The sequence below is a fragment of the Capricornis sumatraensis genome, chromosome 15 (genome assembly GCF_032405125.1).
Source record: "Capricornis sumatraensis isolate serow.1 chromosome 15, serow.2, whole genome shotgun sequence".
In the NCBI taxonomy this organism is placed as follows: domain Eukaryota; kingdom Metazoa; phylum Chordata; class Mammalia; order Artiodactyla; family Bovidae; genus Capricornis; species Capricornis sumatraensis.
In genome coordinates, this window is record NC_091083.1 from 14,520,018 (window position 1) to 14,543,182 (window position 23,165).

At 49.1% G+C, this 23,165-nt stretch overlaps 1 protein-coding gene across 1 annotated transcript in view; it reads right to left on the minus strand.

Moving 5' to 3' along the window:
* Positions 1-2,260: 2,260 nt before the first annotated feature.
* IL2RA (interleukin 2 receptor subunit alpha) overlaps positions 2,261-23,165 on the minus strand; it is a 41,833-nt gene continuing 20,928 nt past the window's right edge. Inside the window, exons 2-8 of the mRNA XM_068987736.1 lie at positions 15,174-15,356; positions 11,026-11,139; positions 8,701-8,922; positions 7,275-7,355; positions 6,875-6,946; positions 5,710-5,776; positions 2,261-2,380 (exon numbers count right to left, since the gene is read on the minus strand). Coding sequence (XP_068843837.1) covers positions 2,356-2,380; positions 5,710-5,776; positions 6,875-6,946; positions 7,275-7,355; positions 8,701-8,922; positions 11,026-11,139; positions 15,174-15,356 — 764 coding nt within the window. The 3' untranslated portion in view covers positions 2,261-2,355. The remainder of the gene's footprint in view (positions 2,381-5,709; positions 5,777-6,874; positions 6,947-7,274; positions 7,356-8,700; positions 8,923-11,025; positions 11,140-15,173; positions 15,357-23,165) is intronic.

A 23,165-nucleotide genomic window follows, 5' to 3' on the forward strand; every position in this document is an offset into this window, starting at 1 on the left:
AGCATACTTAGATGCTAAAACACCAAGAAATTTAAAAAATATTATTTATTAATTCTTCAATGCTAAGTCACTTCAGTCGTGCCCAACTCTGTGCGATCCCATAGACGGCAGCCCACCAGGCTCCTCCGTCCCTGGGATTCTCCAGGCAAGAACACTGGAGTGGGTTGCCATTGCCTTCTCCAATGCATGAAAAGTGAAAAGTGAAAGTGCAGTCGCTCAGTCGTGTCTGACTCTTAGCGACCCCATGGACTGCAGCCCACCAGGCTCCTCCGCCCGTGGGATTTTCCAGGCAAGAGGACTGGAGTGGGGGGCCCTTGAGCAATAAACTCATTTTCTGTTAACACCAGAGTGATGACATCATCATATATCAGGTAGCTTCTGGAAAACCCCACCACGCGCTTGTAAGGGAGTGAGAGAGGAAAAGGCAAGTCACATCTTACTCACAGTTGACCCTTGGACAACCTGGGAGTTGGGAGCAATGACCCACTCTGTGCAGTAAAAAAACCCACAAGTTATAGTTGGTTCCTCATACCCATGGTTTCTACACATCCCTGGTTCTGCATCTACAGATTCAACCAACCTCGGATTGAATAGCACTGCAGGATTTACTGTTGACCAAAATCCACATGTAAGCGGACCCACGTGGTTCAAACCCATGTTCTTCAAGGGTCACTTGTATTATGAAAATATTTTGATCTCACAGACTCCCCACCCCCCCACCGTGAATAATGATAATCCAGTTTTACTCAAGTCAGATAAATAAGGTTAAAAACTTTTTTTTTTCCCTGGTCTGAAATTCCAGATCCTAACCTTACTTTCCCAGAAAACATACATGTCAGGGAATGCTGACGATGGAGTCTGATTGTACTTGGTTGGTCACAGAAAGGACAGAAAACCACTTTTTAACCTGGATATATATAGACCTGCTGATACCTGTGCATTTTTTGGTAACACTTTCCTGCCTGCCCTCTCAGAAATGAAAACTGGCTGCTGATTTAAATTTTTCATTAATCTCCTTCATCATGTGATTTTGTTCAGCCAGGACATCTGTCAACTGATTGAGAATTGATATCTTGGGCAAGAGTCTGAACTTGCACTGAAATCTCAGCCCCCAAGGCTGGCTTTTCCATTGGGGGTTGAGGGTCGGCAGGTATGGAGAGGTTTAAACCCGGTGATTCTCAAAATGTGGTCCCCGGACCAGCATTGTCAGCATCCCCTGTAAACTATTAGACGTGGATTCTCGGTTCCCACCCCAGACCTGCTGACTCAGAAACTTTGGAGATGGGCCCAGGCGTCCAGGTCTCACCAAGTTCTCCAGGCAATTTTAATTTCCTCACAGTGTGAGGGTCACTGATGTGACCTCATCCGTAATTACATGAGCTCCCCGCCCCATCCTTCTTTCTTTCTTTCCTCCCATAAACACTGAATGTACTGCCTCCTTATCAGTGTTTTTATGACACCTCTTTGCAAATGTACACATTTACACACTGTGTGTCTGTCTGTAAACATCAAATTTGTGGCAGCCGAACGCAGAGCATAATTTATAGCAATTCCAAAGAAAAAGCTGTTAGAACAGCCAGTCACAAACAGCTGAAGCTAAATGTTAAGGATAACCCACTACCTGGGACCCAGCTTCTCCCCGTTCTCCTGGCATTAACTCCGGTGAAATCCTTTCAAACTCTGAAGCTCAACAGTTCCATGGGTTTGCTTGCTGTCTTCGGCGGTCACCCATAGACTGCTCCCCCAGGGAATCTGTTCTTTAGAAACTCAAACTGGAAGGTTCAGTAGAGGGCGCTAACTTGGAGGACTGGGCTAGGGTCAAAAGGATTCCTTTGGGGGCATATGAGCAGGAGAGTGGGCTGGTCAACCAGAGGCTTGGAAAGGACTTCTGTGGATTCAGGGACAAAGTCCACTCGCCTGGGCAGAGAGCGTGTGTGTCTGTTTGCATCCGTGCTAGGGCTTTCCTTGGGATTTCTAACCTGGGAAGTTGGGATGCTCTTAGCGTGAAACTGCCCTTCTTTACACTCTACATGGTGTGGAGAGAGCTCCAGGCTACTTGTGGTCTAGTGATCACATATACGTGAAAACAGGAGCAAGAGTTCTGGTTGCCTCTCCCCGTTCCTCCAGCGACCTTGGACTTGCTGCCTAGACACGGGTCAGCCTCAAGGGTTGATACTACAGAGCTGGCTTCACGATGGGGCTGCAGTTGCCCAGTGTTCTGTTACGTGACTTCAGAGCTTTCCAGAGCCCACCGGATCAGGAGATGCCTCTTGGATGAGTGTTCAGCTTCTTTGATTTTGACTGTGGTCCGTGACATCTGTGGGCTGTTCTTGGCTTCTTCTGGCCCTTGGTTTTCTAGATTGTCCTTCTGTTCTTCTTCCTGTGGTGATACAAGGCATAGTCATGGGGGGAATGCTGCACCAAAACCAATGTGATCTCACTAAACGGATGTGGGTTGAGCATCCCACAAAAGCCCCACTGACCCGCTAGCTTTAAGTCCCACCTCAGGATCCCTGACCATCCCACTGATGATCCCTCTAGAGGTCAAGACCGGCAGCCCCGTGGGACTGAAGCCCCAGCTGACTGACTGAGCCCCGGCAGCTCACGGGGACGTGACCCAGTCGTTGCACAGCCTGCAGGGCTGAAGGTAAGCCTGAGGTCTGGCCGGTTACAGGTGGGGGAGCTGGTGGGTCTTGGGGAGGGGCTGAGAGATAGGCTGTGCTCAGGGGCTGCTCCTCACAGGGTGCACATCCTCACTTTGCAACTTGGCCTGTAGGTGGTGATGACCGTCCCTGGGGAGTGGGTACCTGCATCATCTCGAGTCAGCCCTCCTCCTTCACACTCACTTCCAATCAGCCACCAGACTCTGCTAACCTGACTCCTTTATGCGTCTCTCCATTCTTTTCCTCTGGTTTAGCTGATGCCCCCGACCTGGTCCACGCTCTCCTCGTCCCCTGGGTGGATTTATTCCAGCGTAACATATCAAACTGCCACCACTGTTACCACCCTCAATCCAGCCTTTCTGGTGGCGGGACCATTCAAAGGCCGATGCTACCCTTTATGCCATACGCCAGCTTCTGTGGCTGCTGCTGCCCTCAGGATGGGGCTGAGTTCCCCAGTCTGGCCTGATCTTCCAGGATGTGGCCTCTGGCCATCACACATCAGGGCACTGCGACCACTGCCCCGTGCATTGTACCCCTCAGTGCGGAGAACGGCCAGACCCTCGCAGACAGCCTCCTGCCCTTGAGGACGCTTCCCTTCCCCTCCTGTCCCTCTGCCTTGCAGCTGCTCCTGCTGTTCTTCACCTGTCTGCCGCCACCGGCTCCGAAAGCCTGTTGGGCGCCCCCATGTAGGAGGACGTGTGTCATTTGTCGCTTCATTCTCCGTAACACCTCAGTCTTAGGCTTTCACAAGTTGCCTTTCAAGTCTCTCTCTTTTATTTTCCCTTCTCCTTGACTGGTCTATAAGCTCCTGAGAGCAGGGGCCCTTCTTAATCATCCTGAGGCCCCTACCAAGTGCCTGGTACACAGGAGATAGTCTCTGAGTCCTTTTAAAATCAAGAGATATTTGGCAATGAACACTGTGGAAGTTTCAGGTGTAGTGTGTTGGTTTGATACAGTTATGTGTTGTGATGTAATAACCACCTTGCTGTTAAGCTAACACTTCCATCACATCGCGTGGTTGTCATTTCTTTTTTGGTGGTGAGAATATTCAAGAGCTGGTCTCTTAGCAACTCTAAAGTGTATAGATACACTGCTGTTGCCTGTAGTCACCTAAGCTGCTGCATCAGATTCCCCAGAACTTGGCCATCTCCTAACTGCAAGTGTGTGCCCTTTGACCCACGTCTACACAGGAGCTGTTCTATAAAACTTTGGGGGAGCAGAAGACAATAGCTGCAGAAAAGGAAGAATCATAGCACAGCTAGCTGGGCCAAGGGGATTTCCTGAATTGAAAACTGCTAGTTTCTAGCCAGCACTATGCTGTAAGAACTTTCTGCGAAGATGGGAGTGTTTCGTATCTCTGTTGTCCAACAAGGTGGCCACATGTGGCTATCAAACACCTGAAATGTGGCTACTGCCACGTGTAGAGCGAACTTTTAATCATATTTAATTTATTTAAGTTTAAGCTGAAGTATCTGCATGTGGCTAGTGACAACCCTGTCAGACAGCTCTCAGCAGCATCTGGTTACCTCCTACTTGGCTAAGAGCTCCCATGGAGTGAGGCTGCAGGAACTGGCATGCAGGCAAATGCTTAACAACCAGCTCTCGGAAACAGTCTGCTCACCTCCATGGTGTAAAAACCCCACAACACCCAGTGTCAGTATGTCCTTGATACAGAGCTAGGGAGAGAGGCACAGTGTAAAGTCATCATCTAGGCAGTGTTTCCTCAACACAGGTACACAGATGCAAACAACCCTGAGAATAAAGTAGTCAAATGCAATAAAATAATTAGAAAGTGATTAATTTTGAATATTGTCTTTGTACTGCTTAACTTATTTAATTGTAAGCTTAATACTTTAGTTTTTAATAATGACTAAACTTAAAAGCAGATTGCAAAACTCCAGAACACCTAACTTTTGGCTTTCAGGAGCCTTTGTAAGCCAGCTCCATCTCATCACTAGCTCCTAGTTCAGTTCAGTAGCCCAATTGTGTCTGATTCTTTGCAACCCCAAGGACTGCACCACACCAGGCTTCCCTGTCCATCACCAACTCTCAGAGCCTACTCAAACTCGTGTCTATTGCCTCAGTGATGCCATCCAACCATCTCATCCTCTGTCATCCCCTTCTCCTCCCCACCTTCAATCTTTCCCAGCATCAGGGTCTTTTCAAATGAGTCAGTTCTTTGCATCAGGTGGCCAAGGTATTTGAGTTTCAGCTTCAGCATCAGTCCTCACAATGAATATTCAGGACTGATTTCCTTTGGATTGACTGATTGGATCTCCTTGTGGTCCAAGGGACTCTCAAGAGTCTAACACCACAGTTCAAAAGCATCAATTCTTCCGTGCTCAGCTTTCTTTATAGTCCAACTCTCACATCCATACATGACTACTGGAAAAACTACAGCCTTGACTAGACAGACCTTTATTGGCAAAGTAATGTCTCTGCTTTTTAATGTGCTGTCTAGTTTGGTCATAGCTTTCCTTCCAAGGAACAAGCGTCTTTTACTTTCATGGTTGCAGTCACCATCTGCAGTGATTTTGGAGCTCCCCAAAATAAAGTCTGTTACTGTTTGCATTGTTTCCCCATCTATTTGCTATGAAGTGATGGGACCGGCTGCCGCGATCTTATTTTTCTGAATGCTAGCAATTGCTTTAAAAAAAAAAAAAAAAAAAAAGTAGAATTTCATTTGGCCACAAGAGGGCGCTCTCAGATGACACTGGATTTTAGGAAGGCTTTTAGTGGCTTAGTCGGTAAAGAATCTGAAATGCAGGAGACCGGGGGGTCTGATCCCTGGGTCAGAAAGATCCCCTGAAGTAGGGAATGGCAACCCACTCCAGTATTCTTGCCTGGAGAATCCCATGGACAGAGGCGCCTGGCGTGCTACAGTCCATGGGGTGGCAAAGAGCGGAACGCGACTGAGTGACTAACGCTTGGAACAGCTCTCTGGGTCAGGCTGCGGTGTCTGCTCCCGTCTCCTGGAAGACTGCAGTTCTGGGCATCTGGGGGACTCACACAGCGTCAGGCAGTTCTTTGTTTCACAACTACTCACCATCTCCGCTGCCACGTGAGGCAGCTCAGGAGGAGGACGCTGGAGAGCAGGAGGATACAGCCGGCCACTGTGGACAGAGAAGCAGGTCAGGGAGGCGGCCCCGGGGGCTGAGAGCCCCTTCCCGCGTGTCGGTCCCCCAGCCCTCCACACCGGCTCAGTGCTTCCGGGGAGGTGCAGAACGCAGCTCCCCTCCTGCCCAGGCTCCCTGGAGGCTGCAAGACCAGGACCTGGGGTATGGACCAGAAGGGCCCCGCCTTTCCCAGGGGAGCTCCCCTCCTTCTCGGGGAGCAGCTGACAGGCACCCTCTTCAGAGAGGGTCAGAGGCCCAGCCTCAGTTAAAAAGACCTTGAGTGAGGCCCGCAGGGGGTGAAAGAAATGTTGAAATATCAAGATGAGTATAACCGTAAGTGATAAACATGTGGCGTCTCCTGAAAGTATCTCTGTTTCCCACACACTCTTTCCTTTGCCCTGGAGCTGGTGGTTATCCAGCCAGCCAGCCGTCTATCGTGCCTCAAAGCCTGTTTTTCTCCCTCCATCCGCCCGTAAGATATAATTGACCCGTAACAGGCTGTAATTTTAAGGTGTGCACTTTTATTGCAAAATATATTGTAATTACTATTTCTTTTCTGTGCCAAGAACATTGAAGATTTGCTGTTAGCAACTTTCAAGTCCGCAATACAGCATCCTTGGCTGTAATCCCCACACCCTGACCGTCCCCAGGCAGACTCCTCTGCTGACGAAGTCCGTGCCCTTTGTCACCGTCTTCTCTTTGCCTCACCCCAGGCCCTGGTAACCAGCATTCTACTCTAAGAGCTCCATTTGGTGTTTGGGCTTTTTTGTTTGTTTGTTTCCCTCAAAGCCTGTTTCTGGCTCCCACCAGAAGGCAGCTGGAGTGGTCTTGGCGTGTTTTTTTCTCTCCTGCACTGGGCACGTCACCTCCCTCCACTCACATCCAGGTGCTGGGTGTGTGTCCTCTGGGAGCTGGTTGAGGCTGGGCCTCACTGCTGACTCACCACAGCCGTGCCTGTGACTCTGAGTCAAGTTATGCTATGGATTCGTCTTTGAGTTTTATACACATTGTATAAAGAGTTCATTTAGACTAACTCACTGAGCAGCTCACCACCCACCAAGCAAATGTGTAGGCTTCCACTGGGTCACTACCCACCTGCGATCTGGTACTCGGTGGTAAATATGAACGTATCCAGCGTTGCAACCACGTCTGTGGGCTTCTGGGAATCTGCAAGGGAGGGGGAGGAGCTTGTGGATGGTGGCTGTGGGGCTGCCTGGGGCTGCTTGGGGCTGCGAGAGTCCAGGCTTCTGGAGGTGGGGGCCTCGGAGGCCACTGGAGCCCTGGCCCGACTTCTGAACATCTTCTGCCTCGAGCTGCTGCCCTCCAACTTGCTTATCCTGTGACACCGGCGACACTGCCCGTGTCTGAGGCCTGGGAGGTCGTGTGCGGATGTGGACCGTCCCTAGCACCAGGGGCAGCTCCCAAGCCAGCTCTTCCCTCTCCTGCCCCACAGTTTAATAGCCAAGCTTTTATCCTCCAAGAATGCTAGCCGTACCTGTGGTCCCTGCCGTCCTGGTTGTTAAGAAAGTTCCACTTCCAGGGGGAGCTTCCGTGCTCTCCAGAGGCTCTGCTTCATCTGGAGGAGAGGAGAAGGATGTTTGTGGGGCAGAGGTGAGGAGTGGGGGTCTGGGGTCTCCCACCCACCCCCTCCGCCTTCTCAGCTGACCCCAGACATGGTAGCTGAGGTGTGTCTCGGCTCTGTGGTCCCCATCAGAGTCACGGTGAATTGGTCAGTGAGCCCAGCAGAGCGGGAGGGAGGGACCTGTGACCCTGACTCTGGCTCTCCTTGGAGCTCTGCGCAGCTTTCTCCCCAAACTTCCTACTCAGCTCTGGTTGCTGTCTGCAGCTTGGAATTGGGTCACCCTAATACAAATTCCATCAACCATTAAGCAAAGTGTGTGCGTGCTAAGTCGCTTCAGTCATGCTGGACTCTTTGCGACCCTATGGACTGTAGCCCATCAGGCTCCTCTGTCCATGTGATTCTCCAGGGAAGAATCCTGGAGTGGGCTGCCATTTCCTTCTCCAGGGATCTTCCCAATGCAGGGATTGAACCTCTTATGTCTCCTGCATTGGCAGGTGGGTTCTTTACCGCTAGGGCCACCTGGGAAGCTGATTAAAGTAGAAATGCACAAAAGGAGAGCTTTCCTCTGTGACAGATTCCCCATTGCTCGTGGACACGCCTGGTGGGCAGCGTGACTCACGGGGGGTGGGCTATGGGAAAGAAACACAGCACCGCCCCCAGAAGATCCAAGAGGGAGGTGTGGGGCCTGGGCAATGGGGGCGAGCAAAGAAACCACTGACAGTTAAGGCCCAATGGGGGGCCTTTTGATTGTAGATATGGTAATACGATTTCAGTAGCAGAAGAATTCAACGTGGGTGGCTTGTCCGTCTGCATGAACGAGCATACAAGCGTGTGCATGTGTGTCTGTGCTTGAAAAGTCCCTGCCCTGCACGTCTGCACTTTAGCAAAGCTCAGGTGGGACTCACATAAGAAGGGGGGTGGCTTTCTCCTGGTACAGAAGGAGAATGGATTTAGTTACGCATCAGCAAGTTGGAGGCGTATGCAGGGCAGGAGGACTTCCCCTTTGGAATGAGGAGGTCTTGGTAGCTTAGAGGCAGAGGGGGAATTTCAGGATCAGCTAGAAACGGGAGCAGCGCCATGTAGGGGTGGGAGGGCCCCCGGCAGACACCTGTCTTCCTCTTTCAGATCCTGCTCTTTATCCCCATCCAGAAATGGGGGACCCCAGGGTGTGGAGACCTTCCAGTTCATCTCATCTGTTTTCTAGAGTGAGAACAAACCAAGGCCCCAGGAGAGGAAGGAGCTCGCCCAGGACCACGTGGCGGGTGTGTCAGGGAGCCCAGCCGGGCCTGCCTCAGGGAAGCCGCCAGGCGGTGGGCCCTGGGCTGGGGCACCTCTGTACCTGGAGCCTGACTGTTCGCCCCTTCACTTATGCACTTGAGCCTGGGCCTGGTCCACCTCATCTCCCCGTGGATCATCGTGCAGGTGCTTTCAGCAGGACCGGTGTGTAGGGCCCTGAATCCCTGGGCACACTGGTAGTGAACCGTCTGCCCCAGCGTGAAATGATAGACTCTCTTCAAAGGTTCAAGTTCATGTGCCCACGGCGGTGGTTCCTCGCAGTGACCTGGACAAGGGGAAGGGAATTCCAGAGGCAAGTTGAGGAGATGCTGTGAGGCCAGGCTGTCTCTTCCTAGAGACCAGACCACAGTCCTTCTTTTCTTTGGCCCCCTCCTCCACCCCTCCCCCGCTTTCTTCCAATAAGTGTTGGTAACATCTATTTGTTAGGGCCTTCGCTAGGCACTTTGTGAAAGGCATGAAGACCCAGTCCCTTCCCCTGCAGTGAGCAGACAGTGGATCAAGGGGGGGAGCCTCTGCAGGGAGAACGTGGGGAGCATGACACTCGAGACACAGGTGCTCGCTCTGGGGTCGCAGAGAAATGAGCTTCTGCTGACAGGGAGAGATTTGCTAAGTGGGCAGGCTAAGGATTAAGGGCAGGCTCCAGCCAGTCTGGGCCGAGGAGATGTGGAGACCACCTAGATCTCGACTGCTAAGTGAGGAAGCACATCCTCAAGTGGTTGTCTCGGAGCCATGGAGAAGTACCTGGGACAAATCCAAAGCTGGGAGGAGCGAAGCACCAAGACGATCCTAGAGAAATTGGTCCCTGACCAAGCCATGCCTGAAGCTTGCCCTTTTAAGGCCTCTGAAAATTCCCATGTCCAGTAACTTTCCCCTCATCCAACTAAAACCAAAGCCTGGCTGACCTTTAACCCCACAGATCATGTCCTGTCCTGATTTAATCCCTTGCCCCCCAGATCTGGACACATGGAACCACAGATCCTTCTAAGCCCAGAACTGTGAAGCTGTGTGTATGCTCTGACCTTCCACAACCCCAAGGATCCAACATAACCCCTCCACTGCCCTCATGACCCTTTGCAGCAGGAGGCCTAGCGGTCCCATCCTGAGGGGTCTGCTCAGCACAGCATCTTGCAGTCCATCCTTGAACGTGTGTTCAAGTCTCGAATCAAATTGCCTTTCCAGTCAGTAAAATTCATAACCGTCCAGACCTGTTGGAGTTAGTTTTGCTTCTTTCGAGTGAAAACCTCCAAATTAAGACAGTCTGCATCCCTTAGCCAGAGGCAGCTGGTTATCTCTTGAGTAAGGAGAGTAAACACTGACCTCTTGAGAAAACTTTCAGTACTTGTGCAATATGGGAGGCGAGAAGGAGAGGAAAGCAACTAATGTGTTCTGAATCCTCACTCCAGAACAAAGTCGCAGTGACAAGGAGAGGAAACAGCATATTGCAGCAGGTTCCCCAGATTAGTCGTTGTCTTTTTATTTTTTGTTAATTAATAAAAGCTGAAAATGAATTCAAAGTAGCTTAAATGATCGTACCAAGACCCCTGGTCTAGTTCAGGAGACCCGAGGCCTTATTTCAGTCCCTTTTTGTGAGTTGTGCCATGTCTTTACTTGTCTCCGCATCTCAGTTCCATCAGTAAATTGAAGGACTATTTCCTGCCTCCTGACTCACTGGGTTCTGAGGTTGGAATGAGATTATACGCCAACTCGTAAAAGTTCTTTGTAAGGTTGTACAATCAGCGTAGGGGCACGGGGTATTGAAAGGTCAGCTGGGCCCCCCAAAGCTCAGGTTTCCCTAACGGGCTCCTTTCTTCCTGATGTCAAGGCTGACTTCCACCGTATTAATTTTGGGAAGTCGGGGCAGCAGCTGGGTGACACAGCACTGGCTTGTCCACAGCCCATTAGCTCAAGTTCTGTCCGCAGCTTCCAGAAGCCAGTGTGGCCCCACCCGCCTCCGAACCCTGTCCTGTTGGAAATAGAGATGTCTGGAAGTCAATTACTTGGCTCACAGTTCAGTGTCTCTTCCTTAAGGGAAACACAGGGCATCTTTTGAGGCCAAGAAGTACTGGCGACTCAGATTGCTATTTTCTGGCCACTGTGCTTGGGGCAGTTGGCCCCCAAATGCTATTTGAATGGAAGTGAGTTGAGTTGAACTGAATTGAGCCCTCTTGGGCCAGTTCCCAAGCCTGGAGGATGCACAGAGCCCAGGCTGGCTGCTGTAGGAGGGGCTCGAGATGCTGAGCCGACAGCCTGCCACCACCGCACCGCGGTACCGGTCCCCAGGGTGTCCTCGGGAGAGAGGACCACAGGCCAGACTCTCCTCCTCAGGGGCGCACTGAGCGTGTCTGTGAGAGAGCAGGTCCGCTCCTACCTGGAAGGTCAGCTTGCTCCGGAGGCTGCGTTTGGCTCTGTGCATCTGTGGGTTTTCTCTCCCTCTGTTCTTTGGATCCAGGAGTAACTTGTTTTACTGGGTTCTTAGCAGGGGCTAGGGAGTGTGGAGGGAATGAAGAATATAACTTCTCAGGTGTTTAAAAGAGAAAACCCTCAGAAAGAACATCTTTCTAGGGCCTGTGACATGCCAGGCAGTATTGGGGGATGCTGAGGTTATAAAAATGAGCCCCACACACCCTGTCCTCAGGGGGCTCTCAGAGGGCCTGTTCACAGGCAGCAGAGCACCAGCCCGCCAGGCAGGCTTCCTGTACGTGACAATAGCAGCCTACAGTGTGTTTCCGAAGGACCCAAGCTTTTCTGGCTGAATGGTTTGTGCCTGTGTGTCTCCCCAAAAGGGACCCCATTCTGGCCATCAGCCTGTCAATGCCGTGCATGGAGGTGAGTGTGGCAGGCAGAGGAGCAATCTCAGCCACTCCTGCCTCCCGAAGGCAGGTCGTTTAAGAGTCAGAGGGCATCCTAAAGAATGGCAATATGTGCAGTCTCAGAAAAGACAGAATGGTCTCTGCTTCCAAGGCAAACCATTCAATATCACGGTAATCCAAGTCTACGCCCTAACCACTAATGCTGAAGAAGCTGAAATTGAATGGTTCTATGATGACCTACAAGACCTTCTAGAACTAACACCATAAAAAGATGTCCCTTTTCATCATAGGGGACTGGAGTGCAAAAGTAGGAAGTCAAGAGATACCTGGAGTAACAGTTTGGCAAGTGTGGCCTTGGAGTACAAAATGAAGCAGGGCAAAGGTGAACAGAGTTGTGCCAAGAGAACACACGGGTCATAGTAAACACCCTCTTCCAACAACACAAGAGACGACTCTACACGTGGACATCACCAGATGGTCAATACCAAAATCAGATTGATTTTATTCTTTGCACGTGATGATGGAGAAGCTCTATTCTGTCAGCAAAAACAAGACCAGGAGCTGATTGTGGCTCAGATCATGAACTCCTTATTGCAAAACTGAGACTTAAATTGAAGAAACTAGGAAAACCACTAGACCACTCAAGTATGCCATAAATCAAATCCCACTTCCCTGGTGGCTCAGATGGTAAAGCGTCTGCCTACAATGTGGGAAACCCAGGTTCAATCCCTGGGTCGTGAAGATCCTCTGGAGAAGGAAATGGCAACCCACTCCAGTACTCTTGCCTGGAAAATGCCATGGACGCAGGACTGTGGTAGGCTACAGTCCATGGGGTTGCAAAGAGTCGAACAGGACTGAGAGACTTCACTTTCACTTTCTATGATTATACAGTGGAAGTGAGAAATAGATTCAAGGGATTAAATCTCATAGGCAGAGAGCCAACTATGGAAGGACGTTTGTGACACTGTACAGGGGGCAGTTATCATAACCATCCCCAAGAAGAAGAAACGCAAAAAGGCAAAATGGTTGTCTGAGGAGGCTTTACAAATAGCTGAGAAGAGAAGTGAAAGGAAGGGAGAAAAGGAAAGATATACCCATTTGAATGCATAGTTCCAAAGAATAGCAGGGAGAGATAAGAAAGCCTGCCTACGTGATTAATGCGAAAAAATAGAGGAAAACCATAGAATGGACATGGCTAGAGATCTCTTCAAGAAAATTAGAGAAACCAAGGGAACTTTTCATGCAAAGATGAGCACAATAAAGGACAGAAATGGTATGGACTTAACAGAAGCAGAAGACATTAAGAAGAGGTGGCAAGAATACACAGAAGAATGGTACAGAAAAGATCTTCATGACCCAGACAACCACGATGATGTGATCACTCAACTAGAATAGACATCCTCGAATGTGAAGTCAAGTGGGCCTTAGGAAGCATCACTACGAACAAAGCTAGTGGAGGTGATGGAATTCCAGCTGAACTACTTCAAATCCTAAAAGATGCTGCTGCTAAAGTGCTGCACTCAATATGCTAGCAAATTTGGAAAACTCAGCAGTGGCCACAGGACTGGAAAAGGTCAGCTTTCATTCCAATCCCAAAGAAAAGCAATGCCAAAGAATGTTTAAACTACCACACAATTGCATTCATTTCACACATTAGCAAACTAATGCTCAAAATTCTCCAAGCTAGGCTTCAACAGTGCATGAACCAAGAACTTCCAGATGTTCAAGCTGGATTTAGAAAAGGCAGAGGAACCAGAGATCAAATTACCAACATCCTATGATTGTTGGAACATAGAAAAAGCAAGAGAATTCCAGACAAACATCTACTTCTGCTTTATTGACTACACTAAAATCTTTGACTGTGTGGATTACAACAAACTGGACAATTCTTAAAGAGATGGGAATACCAGACCACCTTACCTGCCTTCTGAGAAATCTGTATGCAGGTCAAGAAGCAACAGTTAGAACTGGACATGGAACAATGGACTGGTTCCAAACTGGGAAAGGAATACGTCAAGACTGTATATCGTCACCCTGCTTATTTAACTTATATGCAGAGTACATCATGAGAAATGCTGGGCTGCATGAAGCACAAGCTGGAATCAAGATTGCCGGGAGAAATATCAATAACCTCAGATATGCAGATGACACCACCCTTATGGCAGAAAGTGAAGAACTAAAGAGCCTAGTGATGAAAATGAAAGAGGACAGTGAAAAAAATGGCTTAAAGTTCAACATTCAGAAAATGAAGATCATGGCATCTGGTCCCATCACTTCATGGGAAATAGATGGGGAAACAGTGGAAACAGTGTCAGACTTTATTTTTTGGGGCTCCAAAATCACTGCAGATGGTGACTGCAGCCATGAAATTAAAAGACGCTTGCTCTTTGGAAGAAAAGCTATGACCAACCTAGACAGCATATTAAAAAGCAGAGACATTATTTTACTAACAAAGGTCTGTCTAGTCAAGACTATGGTTTTTCCAGGAGTCATGTATGGATGTGAGAGTTGGACTGTGAAGAAAGCTGGGCACCGAAAAATTGATGCTTTTGAACTGTGGTGTTGGAGAAGACTCTTGAGAGTCCCTTGGACTGCAAGCAGATCCAACCAGTCAACCTTCAAGAAAATCAGTCCTGGGTGTTCATTGGAAAGACTGCTGCTAAAGCTGAAACTTCAATACTTTGGCCACCTGATGTAAAGAGCTGACTCTTAAAAAAAAAAACACCCTGATGCTGGGAAAGATTGAAGGCAGGACGAGAAGGGGACGACAGAGGATGAAATGGTTGGCTGGCACCACTAACTTGATGGACATGAATTTGAGTAGGCTCTGGGAGCTGGGAAAGGACAGGGAAGCCTGGAGGCTGCAGACCGTGGAGCTGCAAAGAGTTGGCCACGACTGAGCGACTGAACTGAACTGAAGAATGGCAGCTGCTGTGGAGAACAGCTCAGTTGCATGCGCTACGTTCACATCACTATGATCTACATTTATTTTCAGTTGTTTAGTAATTATTAGTGTAATGTCTGCCCCCCCCACGCCCTCTTAAAGTGTGGTTTCCTTGAGGGCTTGGTGTGGCAGACTCTAGGTCCACCCAAATCTCTACAAGTGACCCAATGTCATCCCTTTTTACGGCTGAGTAATATTCCCTTGTATATATGTAGCACATCTTCTTTATCCATTCCTCTGTGAACGGACGTTTAGGTTGCTTCCATGTCCTGGCTATTGTAAATAGTGCTGCTGTAAACACTGAGGGGCATGTGTCTTTCTGAGTCATGGAAAAGCGGTACAGACGAACCTATCTGCAGGGCAGGAATAGAGACACAGATGCAGAGAACGGGCCTGTGGACGCAGCAGGGGAAGGGGAGGGTGGGACGAACTGAGACAGTAGCAGTTACATATATACACGACTGTGTGTGAAACAGCTAGTGGGGAGCTGCTGTACAGCACACGGAGCTCAGCTCAGTGCCCTTTGGTGACCTGGAGGGGCAGGATCGGGGTGGAGGGAGGCTCAGGAGGGAGGGGACATATGTATACTTGTAGCTGATTCACTTCCTTATCCAGCAGAAACTAACAACATTGTAAAGGAATTCTACTCCCCTCCCACACCCCCCCACCCAACACACCAGCCTCCAAGGAAAGTTGCAGCCCTGCCTCCTTCATTGCTACAGTTTTTCTCCTTCCCTCCGGGTTACCAGTGGAAACTCTTACAGGTGCTGTTGCAGAAGCATCTGTTGCTCCAGGCAGAGTGGCTGGAGTCCCCCACGCAGCGCATGACGGCCGACACCCTGCGGAAGCCTGCCTTGCAGTCGCAGTTTATCATGGTGCCCACCTCGTACCTGAGGGCCTTGAACATGGCGTTTCTGAGTCTCGGAGGGTCATCATGACAAGCCTCTGCCAAGACAAAAAGGCACTTTAGTAATCCAGGAGCTTCCAAACACGGGCACAGTCAACCATCAAAACAATCGAATCCCACTTTTCTTCCCTTGATTTAAGGGGTTGGCGTGTACCCCCCTTTTTCCTGGAAAGAAACTCAGGCTGTTGAAGGTTCTGTAGAAATCTTTAGATCAGAGATGGTTCAAAATTTAACTTCAGCCAAGTTCTTCTCCAAGCTACAGTGTCTTTCAAACTAAATGAATAGAAACAGCTGGGGTTTTATTCTGACGACTCCCGCCAAGCAAGCATAGTTTACAAGGAACGTGAGGAAGGGCCTCCCTGGTGGCTCAGCTGGTAAAGAATCCGCCTGCAATGAGAGAGACCTGGGTTCAGTCTCAGGGTTGGGAAGATCCCCTGGAGAAGGGAAAGGCTACCCACACTCCAGCAGTCTGGCCTGGAGAATTCCAAGGTATAGTCCATGGGGTCACAAAGAGTTGGACACAACTGAGTGACTTTCACTTCACTAACATGAGGAAAGTCGGGCAGCGGGGAAAGCCACACGGATTTAACTGAGGGATGAAATGTATCTGTTGAGAAATCGTTTCTTGGAGGAGAAATATCTGTTAAGTGTTCACTCAGTGTGTGGTGAGTAGGAAATGTGTTTCTCACCCATCTGCTCACCTCTGAGTTTACCAGATTTCTTCTCACACCACAAAACCTGACCCTCCCGTGGCCCAAAAAACCATCACTGGTTTCCCACTAAAGACACCTGAAGGAGTGGCCGAACACCCAGCTATCATGGGGAGGGAAACGTGCTGGTCTCATCAGAACAGGGATTCCACTGTGTGTCTCTCTAGACACGTTGCCCTGCTTCAAGAGATGAGATTTTTCAGGAAAAAGTCATAGGCTGTGTGGAGGAGGTGGACAGGACGGCACAGGAAATGGGAGAAAGTGAGGCGGTCAGGGCTGCCCGCAGCTGGCCTCGCCACCCAGGGGAAGGGCATCGGCTCTAGGCAGGAGGCTGCACCCGCGGCCGCAGAGGCCCGTCTGCCAGTTGTGAGTCAGTCACTCAGTGTGGGGTGGAGCTTCTCTGAGCCCTCACGCTCTGCCCAGCCACTCACCGACCTGGAGACCACCCCCTATCCCCATCCAGGATGCAGGACCCTCCTGACACCCCCAAGAGGATGAGGAGAATGTGAACAGCTTGCCCCACCTCTAACCCAGAAGGGACTGAACAACAGCAACTTGAATGGCCGAGTGGGCCAGCAGTTGCAGAGGAACCTGAGACGTAACGTGCATGCTGAGTCACTTCAGTCATCTCTGACTCTTTGCAACCCCATGGACCGTAGCCCACCAGGCTCCTCTGTCCATGGAATTCTCCAGGCAAGAATACTGGAGTGGGTTGCCATGCCCTCCTCCAGGGGATCTTCCCGACCCAGGGATCGCACCCGCGTCTCCTATCATCTCCTGCTTTGGCAGGCGGGTTCTTTACCATTAGCGCCACCTGGGAAGCCCGTCACATAATTAAATTCTGGTAATTGTAATAATCATAATAAGGCAAGAAATGTAGTGTGGTGGAAAGGGAAGGAAGCTGGGTCTCTAAATTGTAGCTCCACCACCTTACTAGCCACACAGTTTTATTGTAGTTACTTATCTAAGACGCAGCTTCCTTTTCTGTAACATTTGTATAATAATTATTATTTAACTGATTTGTTTTAAATATTATGTGAAATAACATATCAAGGTAACTTGTAGAGCACCTAGCACATAATAGTCATAGAATAGATGCTAGTTAAGCTCCTTTTTTCTCTGTCCAGAAAAAGCAATCTTAGATGTCCCTCAGTAAATGAGTGGACAAATAAACCGTGGTAAACTCAGACAGTGGAATGTTATTCAGAGCTAAAAAGAAATGAGCTATCAAGCCAGAAGAAGACATAGAGGAAATTAATGAATATTACTAAGTGAAAGAAGAAAATCTTAAAGACCACACATTGTATGATTCTAACTATAAGGCATTCTAGAAAAGGAAAAGCTATGAAGGCATTAAAAAAAAAAAATCAATGGTTGCCAAGGGTTACGGAGAAGGCAGTGGCAACCCACTCCAGTACTCTTGCCGGGAAAATCCCGTGGACGGAGAAGCCTGATAGGCTGCAGTCCATGGGGTCGCTAAGAGTCAGACACGACTGAGCGACTTCACTTTAACTTTTCACTTTCCTGCACCTGAGAAGGAAATGGCAGCCCACTCCAGTGTTCTTGCCTGGAGAATCCCAGGGATGGGGGAGCCTGGTGGGCTGCCGTCTATGGGGTCGCACAGAGTCGGACACGACTGAAGCGACTTAGCAGCAGCAGGGAGGCTGGAGAGATGAATATGTAGAGCACAGAGGGTTTTTAGGGAGTGATTTTTAGCGAAATTACTCTGTATGATACCATAATGATGGATGCAATAAGTAAGTGGGCAAAGACTGTTCAAGTTGCTTCTCCAAAGAAGATATCTGATTATCAGTAATCACTTGAAAAGCTGCTCAAGACCACATTAGACATCATGGAAAAGCAAATCAGAAGCCACTGGTAAAAGAGTCCATTAGAATGGGTAAAATAGATACTAGACTGATAATACCAAATGTTGGCAGGGAGTGACTGCAACTTGCTGACATTACTGGTGGGAGTGAAAATAACACTGTTACTTTGCAAAATTCAAAGTTTTTAAACATGAAGTTAGATATATAGCTGCCCTACGATCTAACCATCCCACTCCTGGGTATTTATCCAGGAGGAGTGGAATCTTGTGTCTATGAAAACACTTAAACCTTTGTAGTAGCTTTAAGAAATCTCAAAAACATTATATTGAACAAAAGAAGATAAAACACACACACGCACGTTGATTCCACTTATATAAAGTTTAAGAAAAGACAAACTAGTGTACAGAAAAAAATTAAACCAGGGTTGTGGTGGGCGGGATTGACTGCAAGGAGTCGGTGGGGTGATGGAAATGATGGGTCCTTGGGTGTACATCTTCGTCCTGATGACAAATTGAAATTGTGATGGACTCCTCCCAGTTCAGGCAGACAAAAGTGGAGTCAGCAGCATGGAAGACCTGCTCTCAGACACCTCCCTGCACCAAGAACTTGAATTTTCTCTGAATTGCACCAAACTTAAGGACACCACCAACCGTTTTCAAAGCAGTATCTGCCAGCAGCTGCAAACTGATGGCCTCAAGGTCCCCCCCTTGAAACTGTGCACGCAGCCTTTTCAGATGTCAACCGATTGGTACTTAACAAGCACCCTTATGCTTGCCAGCTCCAGCTATAATTCTTGGTAAACAAGTCAAGTCACTAACTGTAAACCTTGTGGGTTTTCCCTTTATAAGCCTCTCTTGTTTTATTGTTGGGAGTGGAGTGGGGAGACAATTCACGGGCTTCTTTTCTTAATTTTTATTGGCGTCTAATTGCACTACAATACTGTGTTAGTTTCTATTGTACAACATATGAATCAGGCGTAGATATACATAGATCCCCTATTTTTTGGACTTCCTTCCCATTTAGGTCACCACAGAGTTTGGAGTAGAGCTCCCTGTACAGTAGGTTCTCATTAGTTATCTATCTTATACAGAGTATCAACAGTGTCATTTCCAATCTCCCAATTCTCACCACCCTTGCCCTTTCCCCCTTGGTCAAGGGCTTCCCTGGGGTATTCCTACCAAACCCCAAATAAACACCTTTTTATTTCAATCAGGTCTCCATTTCTGACATTTTTGGTTAATGGCCAAAACTCATCAAAATCGTACACTTCAGATCTGTGCATTTCACTGCAAGTAATTTTACTTCCAAAAAATCAGTAAGGAGTATACCGAGCAACTCTCACGATTATCCGCTAGCACAAAGAATCAAGGATTGACCTCAGATGCATTCAGAATCCGACAACTCAATCACAAACCAAGAAAGTTTCCAAACACAGAAATTGGAAAAGAACCAGGCCAATTGCCCTTGGGACAACTTGGTGTCCTTAAAAACTATTTACATGGTGATATGCTTTTTTTAATTAGGCCATGGAACTTTCCGGGATCATCATAAATTAGCCTGAGCATCGAGGAGGTCATGTGGGGACAAGGGAGAGTTCCAGAACTTCTTACTCCCACAGACTTGCTTTTTATCAAAGCATCTTTCCTGAAATCTGGAGGCAATGGAACTTCCCTGATCTATACCTAAGAACTAGTAAAGAACTTGACGATAACCCTTTGCCCAGAAACCATGCAAAGACTGATCATGATGTCATCTAAAGAAGATGGAGTGGGAGGGTGTTCAGCAAAGGCAGACAGAGGGTGGGGTGTTCTTTTTAATAGAATTAAATCTGGGATTTTTAAAAAGTCCTTCTCAGACTGGTCATAAAAGAAACAGCAGTACAACATCTTTAAAAAAAAAAAAAAAGAATGGAAAATTCCTCTTCTCTCTTGAAATCTGGCAGAGGAGTGAGTGAGTGAAAGTTGCTCAGTCATCTCCGACTCTTTGTGAACCCATGGACAGTAACCCGCCAGGCTCCTCTGTCCATGGAATTCTCCAGGCAAGTGTACTGGAGTGCGTAGCTATTTTCTTCTCCAGGAGATCTTCCTGACCCAGGGATCAAACCCAGGTCTCCTGCATTGCAGGCGGATTCTTTATCATCTGAGCCACCAGGGAAGCAGAGGAGCATCGAAGGACAATTCTGTCTATGTGACTCAGCAAAATGTCTTTACATCCCCATTCCTCATATTATCCTTACAAATTTTCTTCTCACACAGCATGGCAGCTGCCCTCATTCCCTAGTTTTACTCTAAAATTCTCTGAGTTCAGCAAAGGGGCTTTTTCCGTCTTTACTCTTGCACCCACATTTCCAAATATATTTCCTGTTTCCACCGGAGGTTCTGCCTTTCTAACAGAAGTCTTTCTCTGCTTTCTACTCTGCCCATTTCCCCAACTCAGGGGGCAAACACAGAAAAAGTTTTTGCAAGTGGGAAGGGAACTGCTTTTCTCTCTGTCGTTTTAAAGCATCAATACATTTCTAAATTGAATGTTATTTTCTCTTCAGAGAGGATTGAAAGTGTGTGCTGCTTCTGGAGTGGAGGAGAACTGTGTACATTCCTAGTCTGGTGCTGGGACTTGGGGTGAATGCTCAGAGCTTGGACCAGGGGTCCAGGCGGGGTCCTACCAGGGGCTCAGAGGAACACTGACCTTTAGTGTGTGCAGAGGCAGAAAGAGAGCCAGTGATTATCACTAATCCTGCAAACCCCAAGAGCTTCCACTCTCACTTGGAGAGTAAAAATTGAGCTCTTCTGATGTTGAAAGTGTTTCCTGTCTCATTTCAGATTTTAGCTAAGACAGGTAACTGGAAAGACGCAGGAGGGACCCCGCACACGTGTCCCTCTGCCCTGCACCCACCCCACCTCCATCCACACTGGCCCAGGGGCAGCTCCTCTTGGGATATTTGTAGGTTTGTTGCCTCCGGGAATTCCCTGTTCAACTAAAGTGCTGGAATCCGTGCACTTTCAACATCTCCAGCTGACATTGGCACCAGTCACTGAGAGCTGCCTTGCTCTGGGCTGTGTCACCACGCAGGTCTGGGAGGAAGGTGGACGAGGGCGGGGGCCCCTGGGACACTCACTGCTTTTCATCTCCGTTGTTTTGCTTTCTCTCCAGTGGATCGCTGGAGCCTCACCTCCTCCATCTCACCACGCCCATGCAGGGGGAGAGAGAGCTGAGGCACCCACTGGCTGTCCAGGGATTCAGACCAGCTATTCTGTCTCCCAGGCGTCTGCTCTCTCCTTTCTTGCCTCTTCTTCTCGTTTCTTTTCATTTTTTAGAGATTTATGGATTTATCTTTGGCCGTGCTGGGTCTTCATTGCTTTGTGTGGACTTTTCTCTAGGTGTGGCAAGTTGGGGTGCCCAGGCTGCTCACTGTGGCGTTGCCTAATGCAGAGCGCGGGCTCTAGGCACACAGGCTTCGGTAGCTGTGGCTCACCCGCTCTAGAGCAGGCGCTCCGTAGTTGTGGCGAACAGGCTTGGTTGCCCTGCAGCAGGTGGGATCTTTCTGGACCAGGGGTTGAACCGGTGTCCCTTGTGTTGGCAGGCAGATTCTTTTCCACTGGGCCACCAGGGAGGTCCTGATCTCTCCTTCTGGACGTTAGACCAGACCATCAACCATCTGCTGCTGTTTCCAGAGGACAGCTCCCGCTGGTTGGGTTTCCAATAAAAGGTGAGAAACTTGGTGATGCAGGGCAGTCACTTCCCTTCCTCTAAGTGACCGGCCACCTGGTAGAAGTGACAAGAGATGCAGACCCGGGCTTCCTAATTGGAGGTGGGGTCCTGACACCCTTTCTCTCGCTCTGCATGGGCTTTCAATGCCACTCCCCCCAACATAAAGCCACCCTTCGTGTTTTGCCGTTTTGTTTTTAGAAGAGAATAGAACTATGATCTGGGCTTCCCCAGTGGCTTGGTAGTAAAGTGCCAATGCAAGAGACCCGGGTTCAATCCCTGGGTCAGGAAGATCCCCTGGAGAAGGAAACGGCAGCCCACTCCAGTATTCTTGCCTGGGGAATCCCATGGACAGAGGAGCCTGGGGGGCTGTAGTCCTTGGGGTCACCAAGAGCCGGACACGATTTAGCGACTAAACAATGGCAACCGCAAAGAACTAAGATGAGTTTTGGGCTGAGGTGTTTTTGTGTCCCTCGAGTTACCCAGAAATACCAGCACCTGGAGGGAAGTCGGTCCTTTGAGCGGGAAGTCTGATTCTCTAGAGCCAGAAGGACTCTGCTTCACTTGTGCACAGCAGAGCCTCTCACACTTTGACATGCAGACATGTGGCCTGCAGAGCCTCTCACACTTTGACATGCAGACATGTGGCCTGCGGGAGGCTTGTTGAAATGATAGGGTGAGTGTGAATGCTGGGACGATTTCTCACAAGTGTCTCGAAGCTGCTGGGGGCTGCAGCCGAGTTCAGCATCCAGCAGTGGATGCCCCCTCCCCAGGGGTCCACCTCCCCCAGGGGCCGACCAGCGGGGTCCTTAGGCACCGCTAAACCTGCTTCTGGAACACTTTGTTCCCAGGAAGAGCATCTGAGAGGGTGCACTGAGAACTCCTTTGCCTGGAGGAAAGGTGGATGGGTGAAAACAGTTGTGGACTAGGTGATTTATTTTTATTATTCTTTTCTGATGTTGCTGAAAACAAAAGAGCACTCATACGGCCCCTGTGGCCTGCGTGAGTGACGTGACAGACAGGGAAAGGGAAGGGGCTTCCAAAGGATGTGGACAAGGTCTGAGATAAGATTCTTCACTTTGTGAGTGAATCAAGGTCAAGTTGTGTTTGCCCGAACAGCCAGGCCAGCTCTGAGTGCCTAGCTTCATCTTTGTGCCCATCTGCCAGGCCATCCACATGCTCGAGACTGGGGGTAGACATCAGAAGAGCTCACCAAGCACAGGAACGTCTAGGTGACAGTTCACTGAGCTTTACACAAGGGAGGTAGGAACCATTAAAGTTTGGGGCACTGGATAAAGAAATGCTGTGGTTCTTGACCTCAAAACACTCTCTGTGTCAAATCTAAGAGCCCCGAGATTTGCTGTTGTTGTTCAATCGCTAAGTCGTCTCCAACTTTGTGACTCCATGGACTGCAGCATGCCAGGCTTCCCTGTCCTTCACTATCTCTCAGAGTTTGCTCAAACTCCTGTCCATCGAGTCAGTGATGCCATCCAACCATGTCATCCTCTGTCACCCCCTTCTCCTCCTGCCCTCAGTCTTTCCCTGATGAGAGCACCTCATCAGGGCACCTGATGGTGGCCAAAGTATTGGAGCTTCAGCTTCA